Here is a 19,537-nt window from a genome sequence, read left to right on the forward strand (position 1 = left end):
TGAGTTTTATTTAGTCTTTCTATTTTAAAATTTTCTAATCAACTTACAGCTGACTGACTGTGATAATATTAATAATTACTTGACGGGTTGGTTTCTAGCCGTTTAAAGTGTTTGATGGCATGAACGTTAACTTTACGGAGTTAACGGTAGAGACATATCAAATACAAAATTAAAAGTTTAGGGATATGTTAAAATCTTTTTAAAGTATAAGGATGGAACAATACAAAGCTTTATTTCATACATTTATTAGAAACAATTTGAATAGACGTGATCATTTTGAAAGTTTATAAACTAAATTTGTAATTTGATCCATTTTCTAATCTATGTTTAATAGACATTTAAGAGAATATTAATTAAAAAATTGAAGTGATAGTTTTAAAACAAAATATCAATAACCTATTACAAATTAAAAGTTTTCAATTGTATGACTAACATAATCCATCCATCAAAATAAAATAAGAATAATTTAAACCCAATTAATAAAATATATATTTTAATCGGTATTTTATTTTATTTTTTATTTTTTGCAAAATATTTTAAGGGATCTCATCAAAATGATGTAAACAAGTAAAAAAGCAACCAACTTGGCTTCATTCCTATTCTAAAATCTTAGGTTCAGAGTTAGACCATTCTTTAAAATAAAAAATAAAAAATAAATAAAATGATTTAAGTCCTATTTTCATATATGAATTTTTCTAAAAATTCTATTTTAATTCCTGAAACTTCAAATGTTTGTTTTTAATTCATGCAATATTCAATTAATTATTTTTATATATAATTAACCTATCAATAAGATTGAAGGACCAAAATAGTATATTCGAAAGTTGAGGGAGATAATATTTTAAATATCAAAGTTCATAGATTAGACTGAGATTTTAGTCAAATTAAAATAACTTGTACTAATAATTTAACCAATGTTTCAATCTCACTTTAGCCTCTAAAATTTAAGATGGGTGCCATTTTAGTTCATAAACTTTAAAAAATAATAATTTTTAGTTTTCATTATTTTGCTTTCAATATTTGCCCCACTCATACAATTTCAATACATGTACGTTCACATTGTTGAAGATACTAACATAATCTCATATAAACTTAAAAGCGAGAAAGATTCGTATATAGTACAAACAAATAAAGACAATATCCCCATTAGTACGAGAGGTTTTGTTTGGTTAAACAAAAGTAAAGTTACATAACTTAAAGATAGAGATGTAACATCGTACTAATCTCCATCATGCTCTTAGAACACATATTTGAAACCACTTCATCTACTTGTCAAAACTAAAATAGATATTTTCAAAGGTTATATATTTTAGAATAGAGCTAAAGGGCCTAGAGAAATGAAATGCGAAGAACCGAACCGATATCCTTACCTACGCATAATAATGAAATTAAGTTGTGGGGCTGGCTTGAAAAGGTGAGGTCTTTTTCTCTCCTTTCATTCACCAAAAGAAAAATGTGCTTTCTTTTTTGAGAGGTATGGCCCATATATTTGTATTATTATTGAATCCAAGCATGGGCAAACATTAAAACCCTTAAATAATACCTACATAATATTTGATACTAAAGTTCTATACTTTTGTGGTTTGAAAGTGAATATAGATCAAAATATGGACAAAATGGACAAAGAATGCCGCTTCTTTTTAATCTCCTAATTGTAGTTTGTCTAGTTACCAATCCGATCATAGTTTTGAGTTGACAAGACATCTCTTACGTCTTTCCTTGAGATTTGAAGGTTGGATTTCGTCATGATCTAGTTGTAACTTTTGATCGTGGCTAAGTCTATCAAATAGTCTCTAATCCATTAGATTTTTTTGTTTTCCTTCGATTTAGCTCTCTAATTTTCTAAAATTTACAATCAAAGTCCTTCCATATAAAAACATGTTAAAATTTGCTAATAAAAAACTTTTATGTGTCGGTTGTTTTGTTAGCCTATAATATTAGTAATAAAAATATTTATAACTTATTAAAACATGCGTTGAAAATAGTGATTTATTAACGAAATCATTTTAAAAATTTCTTGATTTATATTCTTTCTAGTCAATATTAATATTTTGTCCATATTTCTAGAGGTATATTAAATATATCTTTACATACAGAGATATTTTAATCCTTGTACATGACAAGAGATGTTTCGTTGTTTTTTACCTGTATAATATTTTTAGTTGAGTTAATCAATTTTATTTTTTATATTTATGTTTCATCATAAAGTATTACTATTCAAAGAAGACGATGAATGAAAAAAATTAATGGAGGACTAAAGTACTTATACTCCTAACTATCTCGAGACTCTAGTTAAAAGTGAACTTACGTTGAATTAATTTGGATGATTTTGATCACCCACTTTTTTTAGTACGATATATGAGAGTGAATGATTGAACTCACAGCCTCTTAGTTGGAGATATATGTTAATTACCGTTGAGCTATGCTCCTTTTGGTACAAGAAAAATCAAGTGTATATATATCACAATTTATTTGGGTGTATATATACAAGTTTATATATATATATATATATATATATATATATATATATTTATTTATTTATTTATTTTGTTTGACACAAGTTTATAGTTTAATTTAATCATTAAGATTAAAATTAAAGCTTACTCAAAAAAGAAAAGTCAAACTGTAAAGTCAAAATTAACACACTAGATAGATACATGTACGAAAAATATATCTCCCTCTTTTACATTACAGAAGTAATTTAGTGAATTTATATTGGTATAAATTAAGTTATATTTTATATTTTAAAATGTTATACCCATTTTTATTTAAATTATTATTGATTAAATGTTAATATTGAAATATTATGATTTAATAATAATAATAATAATAAATCATAGTAATAACAATAATAGTCAACTTAAATATAATTAAGTTGGTTAAAGCATATCAAAACATACGTCACTCAATGTTGCTTAATTTAAAAAAAGAAAAAAATTTATCTCTACTTATGTATTATCTTTTTCACTCAATATTTATATATTAATTTCTAACACATTATATTCATATGTAAAAAGCCTTAAAAGTCAAATCCACAATGCATGGAAATAAATGTGTTCACATACATACAGACATATATATATATATATTATTGAAACACTAACAACATAACAACATATCTACTTCAATTTTATATAAATTCGAGTTTTAAAGAGGGTTGAATTGATTAAGGCATAAAAAATAATTTACTTTAAAAGGGGATAGTTTCAAATTCTTATGTACTTATCTGATCATGATACTTTGAGAGAAGCTCAATTCGGTAACATTTTGTAGAAAAAAACTGTATATTTTTTTAGTACAACAAATTAGGGATATGGAGGTGAGACCTTTGACCTCAAGAAAGGAGTAGGCGTCAATTATCACCAAACTATGCTCATGTTTGTAGGAAAAAAGAAACGTTTTATTATAACAACGTAGTTTTAGTACAAATGTTACTTAATTGTTATTTTGAAATTATAAATTCTAATATTTTAGAAAAATGCACCTTTTATTCTTATTTTTTTTAAAGGCACAACATGGAGAAATTTTTTATACCAATTTTATCTTTTCATTTTGTTGGGGAAGAAATTTAAGCAGGACACGCATCCAAATTTGGGAGCGACAGCGAGGCGCGAGACCACAGATGGTTATTACCGTATTCTGTGTAGGCGTACAGGCGCGTCGCCACCACTGCTATTCGAGGGAGACACTGAGAACTGTAGAAACCTACAAGCTGCAGGTTTATAGGCTTGCAGATGAAGGCACCACCCACTATTTGTCGGGAGCGTCCGCTCCTCCGTCAAAGCCTCGTACAGCTTGGTGCACCTCTGCCTCCACAACCGTCATCCTTCCTAGTTGGCCATCCGCATCTATAAAAGGGAAAGACTTACACCAACACCAAGTAAGTGAAAAACCTGTTACTGAAATCCTACGGTGTCTACTCCTATCTTCTTTACTCTGATTACTGTCTTGAACATCGAAGTGTATTAGGCGGACACCGAACTAGTGTCGAGTTTTCTGGTTGTAGGCTCATTTGCTCCTCGACATACAGACCCAGGGACACATGTACCTCTCCAAAATTCGCCGTCAACACATTTTAATATTTTTCACAATAATTTTGGTGGCAATTTTGTCCTTCAAAGTACAAAATTCTTTCTCATCATGCCACTCCTCTTAATTTCTCTCTTATCTTCGCCTTTACAAATTCTATTTTCCTCGAATAATTTTATCTCTCTCAAAAACTTCATTTATCTCTCCTAATCCTTTCATTATTTTTTTTCGCATTCACTTCTAACTCTCTTAATTTGTTTTTCTCCGTCATCCAAATTCCTTACTCAAATTATCATTTATTTAAATTTATTTATTATTTAACATAATTAATTCACTCAAATAAGCCGTTAACATACCCTAGTCCCTATATACATTTTTTACATTTAATTTAAGTTCTTTAATGGTTTATAAACTCAAATAAACCTCTTGACTACAAATATAATGAGTATTATATTATGTTAATCGTACATTTTGTCTTTTAATTTAATTTTAAAATTTAAAGAAACTCAAAAGCTATAAAATTTAATAAGATGTATAAGATATGTATGCCTTAAATTGAAACTTATATCTAATTTTTAATGTGAATTAAAATTTCTAAATCTTCCAAACTTCTAATAATAAAGGTATATTTAAATTTTAAATTTCTAAAAGGTTTGTCCATTTCTATCATTTACTAGTCTTTTCCACATATAAACATTTTGCTTGGTCTCATATACTTAATAGCATTTTGGACTTGTTGTATAATGTAATGACGGATAAGGGAAAGGGTGAAAGAGGTGGTCGGACGATAGAAGAGATGGAGAAGGCTGATGACGACGACGATGAATCAATTCTTCTTCCACCTAAACCATGATAACGAACATGTCATCATTCTGTTTAATTCTGATTTACCATTTGGCTTAGACTTAAAATTTTGAAATATATAAATAGTTGCAATTTTCAATTCCATCTTCGTGGATGGTTGTGTGGGATAAATTTATATTTTGATTTTATATTTTTGTGATATATTCTGTTTAAGTGGTCAAACATTTAGGAGTTAATATATCTTTTATGAGCCATAGATTTGAATTAATTTCCTCTAATTTATAATGTACATGAAGAGAAAAAAGAACCAAATTATATTAAAAATTAACTATTTAATTCTTTTTTACATTTTTAATACTTCAATGAAACTATGAAATGCACGTGCTTCTTACTAAGAATTATGACCATACCAATAATATTTGTACGTGGTTAAGGTGAGGTAATAAAAATCATCCATTTATTTATTTGTATATTATCATCTAAACTTTAAAGGACTATTTTAATACTTAGTCTCCAAAATTTTAAAAAGTGATTATTTAATTTAGTCATGGTCTATAGTCTAGTATAAATTGCTTTATATAAATGGATAAATGGTTTAAAAAGTGAATATGTGTATTAGTGTATTCACGAGTAAATTTATTGGACCCATATAAGCTTGTTGAGACGAATATTAATTGGGTAGGTAATATAATGTGCTTGAATAATAATAGAACTAAAATAATGTTTCATATATTTTAAAATTCAAGAACTAAAATATATATTTTGAAAGTTTAATTTACACTGTTTGTTTGATAGAGCTTAACCACAAATCATGTCATGACTAATATATATTATTCATTTCGGATATAACTCTCAAGAGTTTGCTTTTAGTTTCACGCAAAAAAGTCTTGTACCACTAGAGATACTGGTGGTACAAGTCTTATATACCCATGATCTTCCCTAGCAAATGTGAGATTTTAAGTTTCATTCACAACACCTAATCCACAACCGTGTTCCATTGATATCAAATTTGAGAAAAAATGGTTAGACATATTGCCCGTTTTCCCAATTTGCTTGTCTAAGTAGGAAACAAATACTTAGACAACAATGGATCATGTGCTAGTAGGCTGCAAGAGAGAAAAACAAGATTAGAAATTGAATTCTTCTAAAAGGGTCTCGAAGCAAATATGAACAACAACTTCTTTGATTGATGATTTTTGTGGATGGAAAATTTAACATCAAAGGAAATGAGAAATTCTAGAAGTAGATGCGAAAAGTCTATGGATGGATTTTGTTGAGGAACTTATTAAGAGAATAGATGAGAGTAGCAGGGAGTGGAACGAGAAAGTACCTCGTATAAGAATTTAGAAGCCTCCTCCAATGAGTTTTGTAAAGATTCACACAGATGCGGCTTGTGATCCTCGAAAAACGAATAGGGATTGACGTTTTGATTCATAATAATCAAAATGAAATTCAAGCAGTGATGATCTCTTCGTGCAGGGAAAACAACAATGTAGGAGTTTGAACACATAACCTCCTACTCTGATATCATGTTAAGGAGGAATAAATCACCACTTAACCTAAACCTAAAAGCTTAAGCCGACGAGTTGGATAAATTTAATTCATTTATATGAATTCTCAACAATATAGAATCGAATGAGGCTACCCTTCGAATGGCAAGGGAGTCTTGGATTTGATTTTTTATTTTTATTTTTTTTTGCGACGGTTTGATTTCCCCTCCAAACTTTCTCGTAAGGGTCTGAAAAGGACTTTCCAACTCTTGCGGCCCTCGAAGTAGTTCAATTTTCTTAAATAAAGTGCTTATTAACATATTTATGTATGCATAATATACAATTTTAGATGCCATAATAGAATTTAGACTGTATTTTTCATTTTACGTGAGACATGAATAAATTAAATTTTATAATCATCTTTCTTTTTCGAGACAATTACATAAATAACATAAAAATAAATACATATTTTCAAATATAGCAGAAATTTAATATTTGTCAAAGCTAGTATAATTAAAATCAAAAGTGAAGCTTAAATTACATTAAAAAAAAGTTAAAATTATGCTATATTTGAGAAAAAAAACTTGGGATATTTTTAAAAGTAGAAATTAAGTTTATGCTAGGGATTAATTTCTTTTCGGAAAGTAATTACTTTCTTTTAATTGTACTTTTAATTACGAATAATAGACTTGAAAAGAAAAAAAGAGAAAAAAAAAGAAAGATGCCGTGAAAACGTTTCTCACGAAATGCCCTAATTTCCGTCGTCACTCGCAGAAAAAAGATAAATAAAAGTAAAAATAAACTTGCTAAAGACAGAATAGAATCAAAACCAAAATTCGATTTACTTATTTTGTCATTTATAATCATATCAATATTTATTTAATAACTTTTAAAATCTTTGTAATTAAAAATTAATAATTTTAAAAAATAGCAATTATTAAACACATATTATCAATAACAAATGTCAACATTTTGACGTGTTAAATTATTTATAATTTGTATATCTTCATCAATGAAATAACGGTATTTTATTTATTGAGATAAAATATTTAATTGATAGGAACAAGAAATTATGGAATAATAATCTAATAATTATTTTGATCTAATCTATATTTGTAAAAAGTTTAAAACATGATAATTATGACAATTTTTGCATTGACTTTTTGTTACAATTTATGTTGCTTTTTTTTTTTAGTTTAATATTTTGATGGCTCGAATAAATTTTTGGCTTTTTTTTTTGTTTCTTTTAAAATGTATTTGATATTTTATGACAACTTTTAGAAATATAAACAAGGTTTTGAAAAATTACATAAAAATATTAAAATTGTTTGATAAATATCTCTTTTGGTTGTTGTTAACAACAAATTTATTGGATAAGGTTATTTTCTTGTTGGGAACAAAAAAAAAAAAAAAACGCGCGCACACACACATTTTTAAGATATAAAATATAAAAAATAAAGTAATATCGATAAATTTAATAATTTATTATCAACAAATATGGACAGAAGAATTATTGTCCAAACGAGCTGTTAATTTTTTGTTATTTCAGTATAAAGATAAAAATAAAGAAAATAAAATAGTTATTTGATATTATTTTATTTTTTAATTGAGAGCAATAAAGAATATAGGACATAACTTTACTATAAAAACTTGGATTGCAGGATATTCATGAATCATGTGGATGTGCAATGGACCTTTTTTTTTTTAATAAAATTGATCTACTATTATAAAATTATTAAAAATGTTAATATAATAGAGGTAAATTACATTTTTTTGCCCTAAGTTTGAGTAAATATTTGTATTTGGTCCCTATATTTAAAAAACTGACAATTCAATCATAAACCTTAAAGAAATAGTTTCAAAAGGTCCATGAAATCAAATGGCTGATAGCGTCACACACGTAATACTACTGACATGGGATTCGAGGGACCATTGATATTTGCTGATGTGTTAATCTCGAATGATGTTGTATAATAGCATGTATATTTTTAAAAAACATAAAACGAAAAGATTAAGAACTCCTATAGTCCATGATTGTTGTAGCTAGGGTGACCATCACCTCCTGAGTTAGGGAAAACCTACAACTCGATGACCATCATCTCTGGCTAACCACGACAAGAAATGACAATTCCATGAGTTTCACTAATGACAATTTGACTCTAGGGACATTTTAGAATCATTTCTTATAATTCGAGAATTACACCGTTCGTTTTTAAATTTAGGACAATACAGAAGTCTATCCTTAGACCTGAAAAGAAAAAGTAGGAAAAAGTCTAGAAAAAAGATATCAAATGGGAGAAGTTTTTGTATCTAATAAACATTTGGTTATGAGTTGAACTAATTTGTTTCTTTCAACTTATAAACACAAACGTCCAATAAGTTCCTATAAACAGTTTTTAAAAAGTGCCCATAATTAATTATTATAAATTATAATTGTACGAACAAATTGATAAACTATAGGTTTTTATAAATTTAATATTTTACCATATAAACTAAGGCTATCCAATTTTCATTTTTAATTTTAGGTTATAGATATGAAAATTAATTTGCGTAATATAGCAAAAAGGAGAAGAGAGGGTAGGAAGTTTCGTTATTATATATATATATTTTTTCCGCTGTTTGGGATTTCTTCTTCTTCTTCTTGTTCTTCGTTTTTTTTTAATTTTAATTTTTATAAATCTTAAAAATTGATTTTCACGATTTACTGTTATAAACTTCTTAATCACTTCGGATCCGCCCCCATCATCACCTGCTTCAGAGACTCTCCTCTTTTGCAAAAATCGTCGGTTTCATCCATCGTTCCGGTCGCCGTTCATCGGACGTTTTTCTTCTCTCCTCGGTGCGAATCGGTTTCCTCCAGGATCAAAATTTTCCAGTACAGATCACGAACCATCACTCGGAAAGTTGATTTTCTCGGTGTTAATTCTCCAACACCGCAATGGTTGCACCATCGATTTGCGCAGCGGCGGCCTGTACAACCGTCGCCCGTCGTTGGCCGTGAGGAATTCAGGTTTCGTATCATCGCCGTAGCTTCAGTTTTTTCATGGGCGATCTCCGGTCTTGGTCGCTTGAACAAAACGGCGCCGTAGCAGAAGAGAAGCCGTCGTCATCCTCATCCGCCTCATCATTTTCATCGTTTCTTCCCTCGAATCCGACAGAAATAGGTGCCGATTACTGGCCGCGAGCCGAGGAAGCGACGCAGGCTATAATCTCCCAGGTTCAGCCTACAGTCGTATCGGAAAGGAGGCGCAAAGAGGTTATAGATTACGTGCAGAGACTCATTAGAGGTCGTCTTGGATGCGAGGTGAGCTTCGGAATATACGTAATACAAGCATCGTAATCTTAATCTCCACACTTTGTTCTTTTAATTTGTTCACTAGTAGTTTGAGAATTCAAGAATTTCCTATCTGTGCTTCTAATTACTGATGTTGTAAGTGTACGGCTAAGCATTGGCTTTCGCGATGAAAATTAATTTGGACAGTGTTCACAAGGTTGCTATTATGTTGGAGTAGCAATAGCATCGCATAGAGGAAGCAGACAAGCTGCCTTATGATTCAACGTTGGGAGTTTATCCCAATTTGTGCTTTTGTTCATTGTTTCTCATGTGCTGGAAAGTTTTCTGCATTCATTTGGCTTGAGTTAGTGCTGATTGTAGTCCAATCTGTCCTGCCTATATTGATCAATGTAAGGTAGAAATATTTGGTTTAAACTAGATGGTTGTACTGCGGGTGACATGATTTTCGACCATACAAGTTTTGTATGCTCTATCTCTCTTCAATGGTGTGTTTTTTCATTCTTTTGATAAGAGACGGGGCTTTCATTAGAGGAAGGTTTTTCATTTTCGTTTGCAGGAATGAGGTGGTTATAATTCCTTTTCGTATTGGCATAATTTTATCAATTATATTTTATAATTAGTGTTTTTTCCCCATTGATTAATCAGGCATTACCTTCTTCAAAATGTTTACTTGTTATAATAGATTACCTACATGTCTGTGCAGCTGTACTTTTGGCAAAGGTCAATCCAATTTCATCTGAATACAATGTTAATCTACTATCAGTATATCTAGTTTAGTTTGTGGGTAACCATTTTCCCCTAATGATAACTTACAAGTAATAAGAGAGGTTGTCAAATTCCATCTTTTTTTTTTGAAAGAAACAATTTCATTGATGTATGAAATTACAAAAGCCTCAAATTGAGGGATTACATGAAGCACTTCCAATTTGCTAAGAGGGAAGTGTAGCTATAGTAGTGAAACATAGGGGAGGATTTACATCAAGTAATGACTGTGAATACTATAGCTTCAAAAAAGATATCAAAGGGGAGAGTTTTGTCAGTGAAGATACGTTGATTCCGTTCTCTCCAAAGGTTCCAAAGGAAAGCTCTCATGAAGTTTTGCCAAAGAATTGCCTTTTCCTTTTTGAAGGGGTGTCCTGTAAGAGTAACTTCGAGAAGGAGGGGAGGATCAGTCGGTCAAATTCCATCTTTTTAGTTCCAACAAATGATAATATTCTTGAAAGCTTAGCAATTATGGTGTTTCAAGGACATCTGATATGGGAATTAGTGGTGCTTGATTTTTCAACAAATATGAGGTATTGCACGGACAAGTAGTCCTCTGAAAACATGGCATTCACTGATGCTTGACGATTTTGAATATAAAATATTATAAAGTTGTAATACTAATACTTATTGAAAATTTTTGAACGGTTATTTATAGGTTTAGAAGACTTTTGAATCAGAAGATGGAAGTTCATACAAGTTCAATAGTTGTTGTGGATATTAGTGGTTTGGAAATACTGATCTTCTTGCATTTACTGATACACTAGTCATAGTTTTTTTTTTTATTTTTTATTTTTTATAAATGGGCTTTAATCTGCTGACTACTTGATGGTGAACCTGCTCTGATTGTATTCAATGACTCTGTGGCTTGCCTTTGGAAACTAGTTTCAATAACTGTGTCATGAACGCATATGTAGGGTGAATCTTGTAAAGTAGTGTATGACGTAATTTAATGCCTTGGGGTTTATTAAAGCTACTACAAGTTGACCTGACTGCAGTTTGGCTGAGGAAAAACCTTTGCATTTTCTTTTAGACACTTTCTGATTTTCACTATTAGCATGGAAATTATACCCATTTCTACCATTTTTCTATTACAATTCTGTGCTCAGATTCTGTAAATTATATTGAATTTTGCAGATTTCTTATTAACTTGTGATACTACAGGTTTTCCCATTTGGGTCAGTGCCACTAAAGACCTATTTGCCTGATGGAGATATTGATTTGACTGCCCTCGGTGGTACAAATGTGGAGGAAGCTTTGGCCAATGACGTATGTTCGGTCCTAAATAGTGAAGATCAGAATGGGGCAGCCGAGTTTGTTGTAAAGGATGTGCAATTAATTCGAGCTGAGGTCCTGGCTTTAATTATTTTTTTCTTTTGTTGTAAAAGTTATTCTATTAGCTTAATATGTACCCATTTCTTTTTGGCTGAAGCAGAAGACTGGAAAACATGATGGCATTCCATTTTTTTTGAAATTATTTTTGTTTGGTTTTAGAATTGTGAGTAGACTTCTTTAGTTACCACCAATGGGTTCAACACATCTCACCTATCATGCTGAAACTTTTGGTTCTTTAAGGTCATCTTCTCTTTTTTGATGGTTGGCTCATGCTAGTTGCTATGATATCCTAGAGTCATAAATTTCAAACTATCAATTGACAATAGGTCTAGTACTCTGCTCTCAATCATCAAAAAGAAAAACAAGTTATAGGCAATACGTACATTATTTGAAATCAATTTGACTGAAGCTATCCATTTCAGAGGTCCTTTTTTTTTTCTCGTTTTCTTCAAATTCCTTTTTTCTTGAAATTCTTCTAGAAGTTCCCATTTGTCTCTGGATCTGTTGAGATCTATTGCAGGTTATTACTGCCTCTTGTATAATGTATTTTGTGGTAGAGTTCGAGAACTTTGATTTCTGAAATAAATTAGCTGGATTTCCTGTTGCTGTCTTTTATTTTCATTTCTATTGACATTAGCTTTCCTGGACCTTTTAATGAACTATGTTGTCTTGTATTGCTTGGGATTTATTATTTTGTCCATGAATCAATGACAACTTGGCTGCAGAACTGAAATTTGCTTGTCAGTGACTATTATGTCTACTATATTTTCAACATAATTTTCTTGATGATATATAGGTTAGAGGTTGACCAAATGGATGCCATTCTTTTTATAGATATTTGGGAGGAAATCGCATTTTTAGGTTCATTAAATTGATGGTTGAACTATTTATGCATGAGTCTGATAAGTGGTCTTTCATCAATATACATTTTTTATCATGTTGTCTTATATTTGTGGTATGTGTAGTATTGCAGTTTGATATAGGATCTTCTTCTTGCAGTTAGTATAGCCATCTATAGTTAGTTTGATGTCTTGTGAATAGAGTGTTCTGTTTGCAGGTTAAGCTTGTAAAGTGCCTTGTACAGAATATAGTTGTTGATATTTCCTTCAATCAATTGGGAGGACTTTGCACGTTGTGCTTCCTTGAGCAGGTACTTTTTCAGTGAATCACACGTAAAAGATTAAGTCGTGTATGTATGAATTGATGCCTAAAACTTTGGATATTATTTTATAGCAACATCAATGATCCATAATTATATAGTTCAATGTAATAACCAACCTTTTTTTAATTTTTTTGATGAGACACTGAGGACATGTATTAAACCAACGAAACAACCTAAGGGGAAGGGGAAGGGGATGAGAGAGCCCCTCCCAAAAAAGATTAGAGAATTACAGCTTTCCAGTCACGAATAATCATTGCTAGAATGTAATTACAAAAGAATTTCTAATGGTTAAGACACCACAAGGAGGAAGTAATTTGTACACTATTACAAAAAATGTCGAAGGGACAAAGGTTGTCGTTGAAGACTCAAAGATTTCTTGCTTTCCATAGGCACCAAAACAAGGCTCTAGCTGCACAACTCCAAAGAATTTTGACTTTTCCTTTCAAGAGACCTTCCCTGTAGTGCCTCTAGGAGCCAGTAACCAACCTTTTAATTTTCCTATTTAATTCATATAATTAAGAACTTGCATTGTTATTAGCATCATCATTGAAAGCATAATTTTCTTGTAAATTGTAGGAGCTTAGTAATCACTTGACTTCCTGGCAGCTAGATTCCACATCCAAAATGATCATTCTTCCATTTTCTATTTGGTTTTTTTGTGTGACTAAAAGTCAATGAATCAAAAAATTTTGGCACGTGTTTTATTTTTCATAGTTTCTCAAGTAATTTTAGGATTCTAAATCTATAATTGGTCTCATTCTTTCCAAGAATTGTATCACAATACTATTCCTTAATAGTTTTCTGTAGAAGGAGAAATAACGGTTGATGAAAATTTTTTATCTATAAGAAAGACACACAGCTGTGAGTAAGAAAGCTCGTGAGATTCCTTGGCCTTAGACAACACCTGCCTTTCCCCTGCATGCACACATTTGCACATTTAACTGATAAGACCATGTAGTTGACTTGTTCTTGGCCCATGCATCTTTTTGGGTCAAATAACACTTGAAGTCTGATCAAATAATAAAGCACATATCTAATCGGCATCCAATGCTGTATTAACCCTTGCATGTTGCCTTGTGCATCTTGATGCATGAATATGTCATTCAACTGTTTGTCTGATGCGCAAATAACATTCCTTCAAAGGTTCTTTTTCATTTAACATGACTCACCTAATGATTTCTCATTGGTTCAAAATGAAATTCTTTCAAGTATTGGGATCAAAAGTCCTGCCTCTTTTTTTTTTTTTTTTCTCCTTCTTTCCTCTAGCATGTAAATAAATGGCATATCATAATGACATTTTAAGTGCTACTTTTTCTAACAGATTGATCGTCTTATTGGCAAAGATCATCTTTTTAAGCGCAGCATTATACTGATTAAAGCTTGGTGCTATTATGAGAGCCGCATACTTGGCGCGCATCATGGCTTGATATCAACATATGCTTTGGAGACTTTGGTTCTATATATTTTTCATCTCTTCCACTCTGCCTTAAATGGTCCTTTAGAGGTTAGTAGTTTCAGGAGCTGGTCGTCTTTAACCCCTTTCATTGTAATTCTTTTTGGTCTTTGCACATGCTTTGTATATAATTATTTCATCATACGTGTAAATTTTTAGGTGCTGTATAAATTTCTGGACTACTTTAGCAAATTTGATTGGGATAATTACTGCATAAGCTTGAATGGTCCAGTCCGTATATCCTCACTGCCAGAGCTTGTTGGTGAGCAGCTTCTTTGGGCTACCTTAATTTATTTGAGGGTCCTATATGCCTTCTATTTGAAATTCTAAATGTTTTGGTCCTCTTTTGGCAGCTGAGACACCTGAAAATGGTGGGGGTGATTTGTTGCTTACCACTGATTTTCTTAAGAGCTGTTTAGAAATGTTCTCAGTTCCTGCGAGGGGGTACGAGGCAAACTCAAGGGCATTTCCCATAAAGCATCTCAATATCGTTGATCCGCTAAAAGAAAATAACAACCTTGGTCGTAGTGTAAGCAAAGGTAAGTACAATTCTCCTGCATTAGGTTTGATTGACTGCCATTATTCTTTTCATGTATAAAGATGTGATTGGGACATCCTAAAACTATGGTGAAATGTTTTTTTAAAATTATTATTGTCTTCTTAATCATTTAGGAAATTACTCATAGCATTCTAGTTGCTAGAGCGTGCACAGGAGCAAGGGAGAGGTCTTTTGTTGTCACATTGAGTAATAAATGTTGAAAATGGAAATAATTTAAAATGATAACTAATTGTTAACTTTCACGCATATTATCTGTTTGATTGCTCAAGGATTTTGAGCGATTTAAAATCCTAAGGAATTTCCATTGTTTGTTATCACATGAAAGAGAATGATTTGAAATCTTGTGTGATTTCAAAACATATTTTTATTCAAAAATATTTTCCTGACCAAAACAATTGAATTTTGTAGGATTTCATAGAATTTTAAGATAAATTACTTTTTTAGTCTTGTTATATTTTAATTTTCAATAATAAATTAAGATTAAAAGCCTATGTTAATAAATATGTTATTTTCTTTTCCTTTCTCGCGAACATCCAAATAAAGAAATTTAATTATATTAATTTAAAATCATTCTCATTCCAAACAAGATAATGACTTTCAAATTATTTATCGAATTCCATATTATAGGATTTAAAATCATTTTTTGAACTTTCTTAACCTCAAATGAAGGGTTACTTTGTCTTGAATTTCAAACTTCAGAATGGTTCGTGAACCAATGAACTTTGCATAAAAAAATCATTTTAGTGCTTCTTGTTAATTTTCCACTGTCAGCTAACAAAAACTTGTGGCATGCCTTTAATTCATTTTCTCCATAGGCAAGTCTTTGAAGCAACAAATCATAGTGTTAAGTTTTGAAACGAATCTAGATTTCTGTCAATATTATGAATGAAAAAGTTACGGTAAGGACAAAATAATCTTTTTATTTAAAGTTTAGGGACTAAGTTCGAACATTTAATTATTTAGAAGATTTGAAAGTTGAGAGATAAATATAAAAGTTCAGGATTAGAATAGGAGGTAAATCTTAAAATTGATCAAATATAGTTAAGAGCTAGCTTTTTGTGACCTAGGTGATACCCCTTGAAATATTTGACAACCACTTCGTAATGTGCAGGAAACTTCTATAGGATTAGAAGCGCTTTCAGTTATGGTGCTCGGAAGCTAGGGTCCATCCTTTCCCATCCCGAAGAAAATGTAGTGGATGAAGTGCGCAAGTTCTTTTCTAATACATTGGATAGGCACGGAGGGGGGCAGCGGCCTGATGTCCAAGACCCTGTTCCGGTGTCTGGAGGCTATGAATCTTGTGCAGCTTTACTAGTATCTGGAACAGAGACACAAGAAGAAGCAGATAGTCGTGTTTCAGGCCCTGTATGTGCTAGTGGCCCTACTGGAGAGTGTAACTTGAGTCAGGAGGGATTGATGCATGGGGGAAATGTTAATAACAAGGTATCAGGTATTTATGACCATGTTGGCGGAATCACGAATGAATCATCTCAAGGAAGATCTTTCCAAGTGGAACCATTATCAGTTCCTTCAGGCATTGATGGTCTTACAAATGCCATTGGTGTTTCAGATTATCGTCTCTCTGGGGATGCAAATGATCTTGCTAGCCCGAGAATTGAAGGTCTTACTATTTCACATGATGCACATAAATCCTCCCCTTCAAGTTTTGAGGAGGGCGTGTCACCATTAGGTCATCAAGCACATCATGCTCATGTTTATTTCTCTAGACCGGTCTTGGAGAATGGGGAACTAAAAGATGGAAATACAAATAAATGCACACCAAAGAATTCTGATCTGATAGAGAAGTCATCTTACCAGAATCTGCCATCACCTACTGAAGCAACAGGGTTGACCGCACAAGGTAAGCAGGACGAGAACCACATGATTAATAATGATGAAGTGATGAACCAATCCGAAACAAAACAATGTTCTCCACCTTCAAGTTCGGTTTCTTTATCATCTGAAGACTTCTTTCCTGGTTCTCGTGGTTATGGGTTTCTGACTAGCAATGTTGGACCTCCAGAAGCTTTCAATGCTTTGTCAGACCTTAATGGTGATTATGAGAGTCATTTAAACAGTTTGCAAATTGGCCGGTGGTGCTACGACTATGCCTTCAATGCAGCGCTTTCGCCCATGCCTCCACCATTGCCTTCGCAGTATCCAAGCAAGAATCCATGGGATATAATACGGCGCTCGGTGCAGGTCAAGCAGAATGCCTTTGCTCAGATAAACAGTAATGGGCTCCTTGCAAGACCAGCATTCTATCCCATTCGATCACCTATATTACCGGGGGGTGCAACGTTGGGTATGGATGAGATGCCAAAGCCACGAGGAACAGGGACATACTTTCCCAACATGGTATTCTCGTCATATTAACCTTCAATATGTTGCTAGTTTGAAAATAAAATAGCAGTTAGTGACGAATACCTGGAAGAACCGTTAGCAACATGCACGACGTTTTGCAACTTTCATTTTTTTCCTTGCACTGTTAGGGTGGTTGGGATTTTACTGCTTTCTCGTCTTTTGAATATTTTCTTTTTCCAGAACCATTACAGGGACAGACCACTCTCAGCAAGGGGAAGGAACCAAGTACCGGTACGGTCACCGCGCAACAATGGCCGATCAACGACCCCCTTGGAAGCAACTGCGCCTGAGAAAAGTGGTCAAGACTTGTACCAAGTACCAACTGTTAATCATGGTGGTGGCATGTTAACTTCCTCTGGCTCTCCTGTAAGGAAAGCTCACCATAATGGAAATGGTGCAATGCCTCGGCCTGATAGAGCTGTAGAATTTGGGTCATTTGGGCATCTTCAATTAGAGCCACCCGCACCCGTAGATTGCAGCCGGGAACCAAATCCCGTATCTGCAGTTTTTCAAAACTCGGCAGCGTTGAATGTTTCGAGTCCCAAGATGCAGAAAGCCAAACACCCATTGGTTACAGACCAAGATAGGTACGAACACTTTGAACCCTTCAAGTTACTTATGGATTGATTACATGGAACTCTTTAAACTGTTAAAAGTTTTATCTTTTTGTCTTCTGAATATGTAGGCTCTCTGTGCATATGCAATCATACGAGTTGAAAGACGAAGAGGACTTCCCACCCTTATCGAACTGACTCGAGTCGGAAAAAGGGAGTTTTAATTTATTTGGTTAGTGAGTATGGAACTGAGTAGGAAGAAACTGTAGTTGCTAACAAACTGGACTAAGCGTGACTCTCTTCCACAACGGTTTGCGATCCTCCCCATCTCTGCAATTAGATGTTCTGTTCCATTTGTAGCTCAAAAAAAGCATTTTGTAAATTCTACCAATTTTATTTTGCTTTTCTCCCCAATAGTCGTGTTTTACACCAAAAAAGAGCCTTTTTTCCCCATATTTAAAACTAGGATGTTTGTAACAATGGTTGCTTTTCCTTTTTTCCTTTTTTTTTTGCCCTCTTCTTTTTCTCCTTGTAGGTAAAACATACGAGCACAGAATATATTGTTGCCTATGTTTGTTGTAATTTAAATGAAAAATGCTTCTTTTTGGAGCCATGTCTATTTTGCCCCCCAATCCATCACCATGAAATTGCATTAGCAGCAGTGTCAATGCTGCAGCATGCTTACCTTTCTTATCTTGTTGACCAAATTGTCAATGCAGGGATGATCTCTCTCTTTTTAAATGAAATGAGTATTTGTTCTTATGATGGTGCTCGAAAAGCTGAGTCGAGATGGTTTCTCTAGGTTATTCAATCAAGAGTTTAGAAATATGAAGTCGTGGTTAAAATGTCACAGGGTTTGTGTCTCCACGTGCGGCCACACGTGCATGCCAACGCCCACCAAGGGCGCATCGCTCGTGGCTTGACTACCATGGCCCCCTCCACCGAGGCCCCCTGCGCGTGCCCAACACCACCATCCCCCATGTGGTCATGCCCACTAGCTACCTTATATGCGAGGGTTGGTGGCCGTGAGTGTGCGCAGGGTTTTGGTGTTGGTGTGGGCATGGGGCTCGCACACAGGGGGCTGGTGGGTGTGGGAGCGCACATGGGGTAGCATGTGGGCATGAGGCGCACGGGGCCTTGGTAGATAATCGTCGGTAAATCATCGTGAGAGATTTGTTAGCTTCATTCACTTGCTTGCCCAATTGTTTTCTAATAAATCTCTTTCATGAAAATATGAAAACATAGTATACCAATTTGATTGCTTAAGGCCACCATCAACATTCAGGCCAACTTGCATGATATCGAACTAATTTTACGAGATTATAGCTTGGCGATACAATATTAGAATTTATTGATCTATTTATTTTGATTGTTTCTTTTCTTGATTATGCCCAAAAGACTAAAATCAGGAAAGGGGCTGATACGGAAGGAAAGGAATTGGTGCATTTCAAAACATTTGGTTCACTTTTAAAATCTCTACAACTTTACGTAACACCTTTAATAAAGAAACTATAATTATTGAGTAACACGTCAGATGAATATATTGGAGTTTAATAATTTAGGGTCATCGAAAGCTTAGTTAATGTTAAAAATGTCGAATATTTAATAACCAACTACTTGATAATTGACACGTAAAGTCAACTATATGCTTATAAAATTTGGGAGTGCCAAACAAATCCAAAATCTAACCCATGCTTATTTGAAGTCAGCCTAAGCTTTTAAATATTCAA

At 32.8% G+C, this 19,537-nt stretch overlaps 1 protein-coding gene across 1 annotated transcript; it reads left to right on the forward strand.

The window, feature by feature from the left end:
* Window positions 1–8,980: 8,980 nt before the first annotated feature.
* Window positions 8,981–18,420, forward strand: LOC111013800 (PAP/OAS1 substrate-binding domain superfamily). Its single transcript, XM_022288320.2, has 9 exons — window positions 8,981–9,627; window positions 11,545–11,730; window positions 12,773–12,865; window positions 14,199–14,381; window positions 14,490–14,592; window positions 14,684–14,869; window positions 16,001–17,247; window positions 17,434–17,840; window positions 17,939–18,420. Exons 1-9 carry the CDS (start codon window positions 9,367–9,369, stop codon window positions 18,003–18,005), a joined length of 2,733 nt encoding a protein of 910 aa, XP_022144012.1. The 5' UTR covers window positions 8,981–9,366; the 3' UTR covers window positions 18,006–18,420.
* Window positions 18,421–19,537: the final 1,117 nt, after the last annotated feature.

Source organism: Momordica charantia, assembly GCF_013281855.1.
Source record: "Momordica charantia cultivar OHB3-1 chromosome 1 unlocalized genomic scaffold, Mcharantia_2.0 BLBB01000001.1, whole genome shotgun sequence".
Lineage (NCBI taxonomy): Eukaryota > Viridiplantae > Streptophyta > Magnoliopsida > Cucurbitales > Cucurbitaceae > Momordica > Momordica charantia.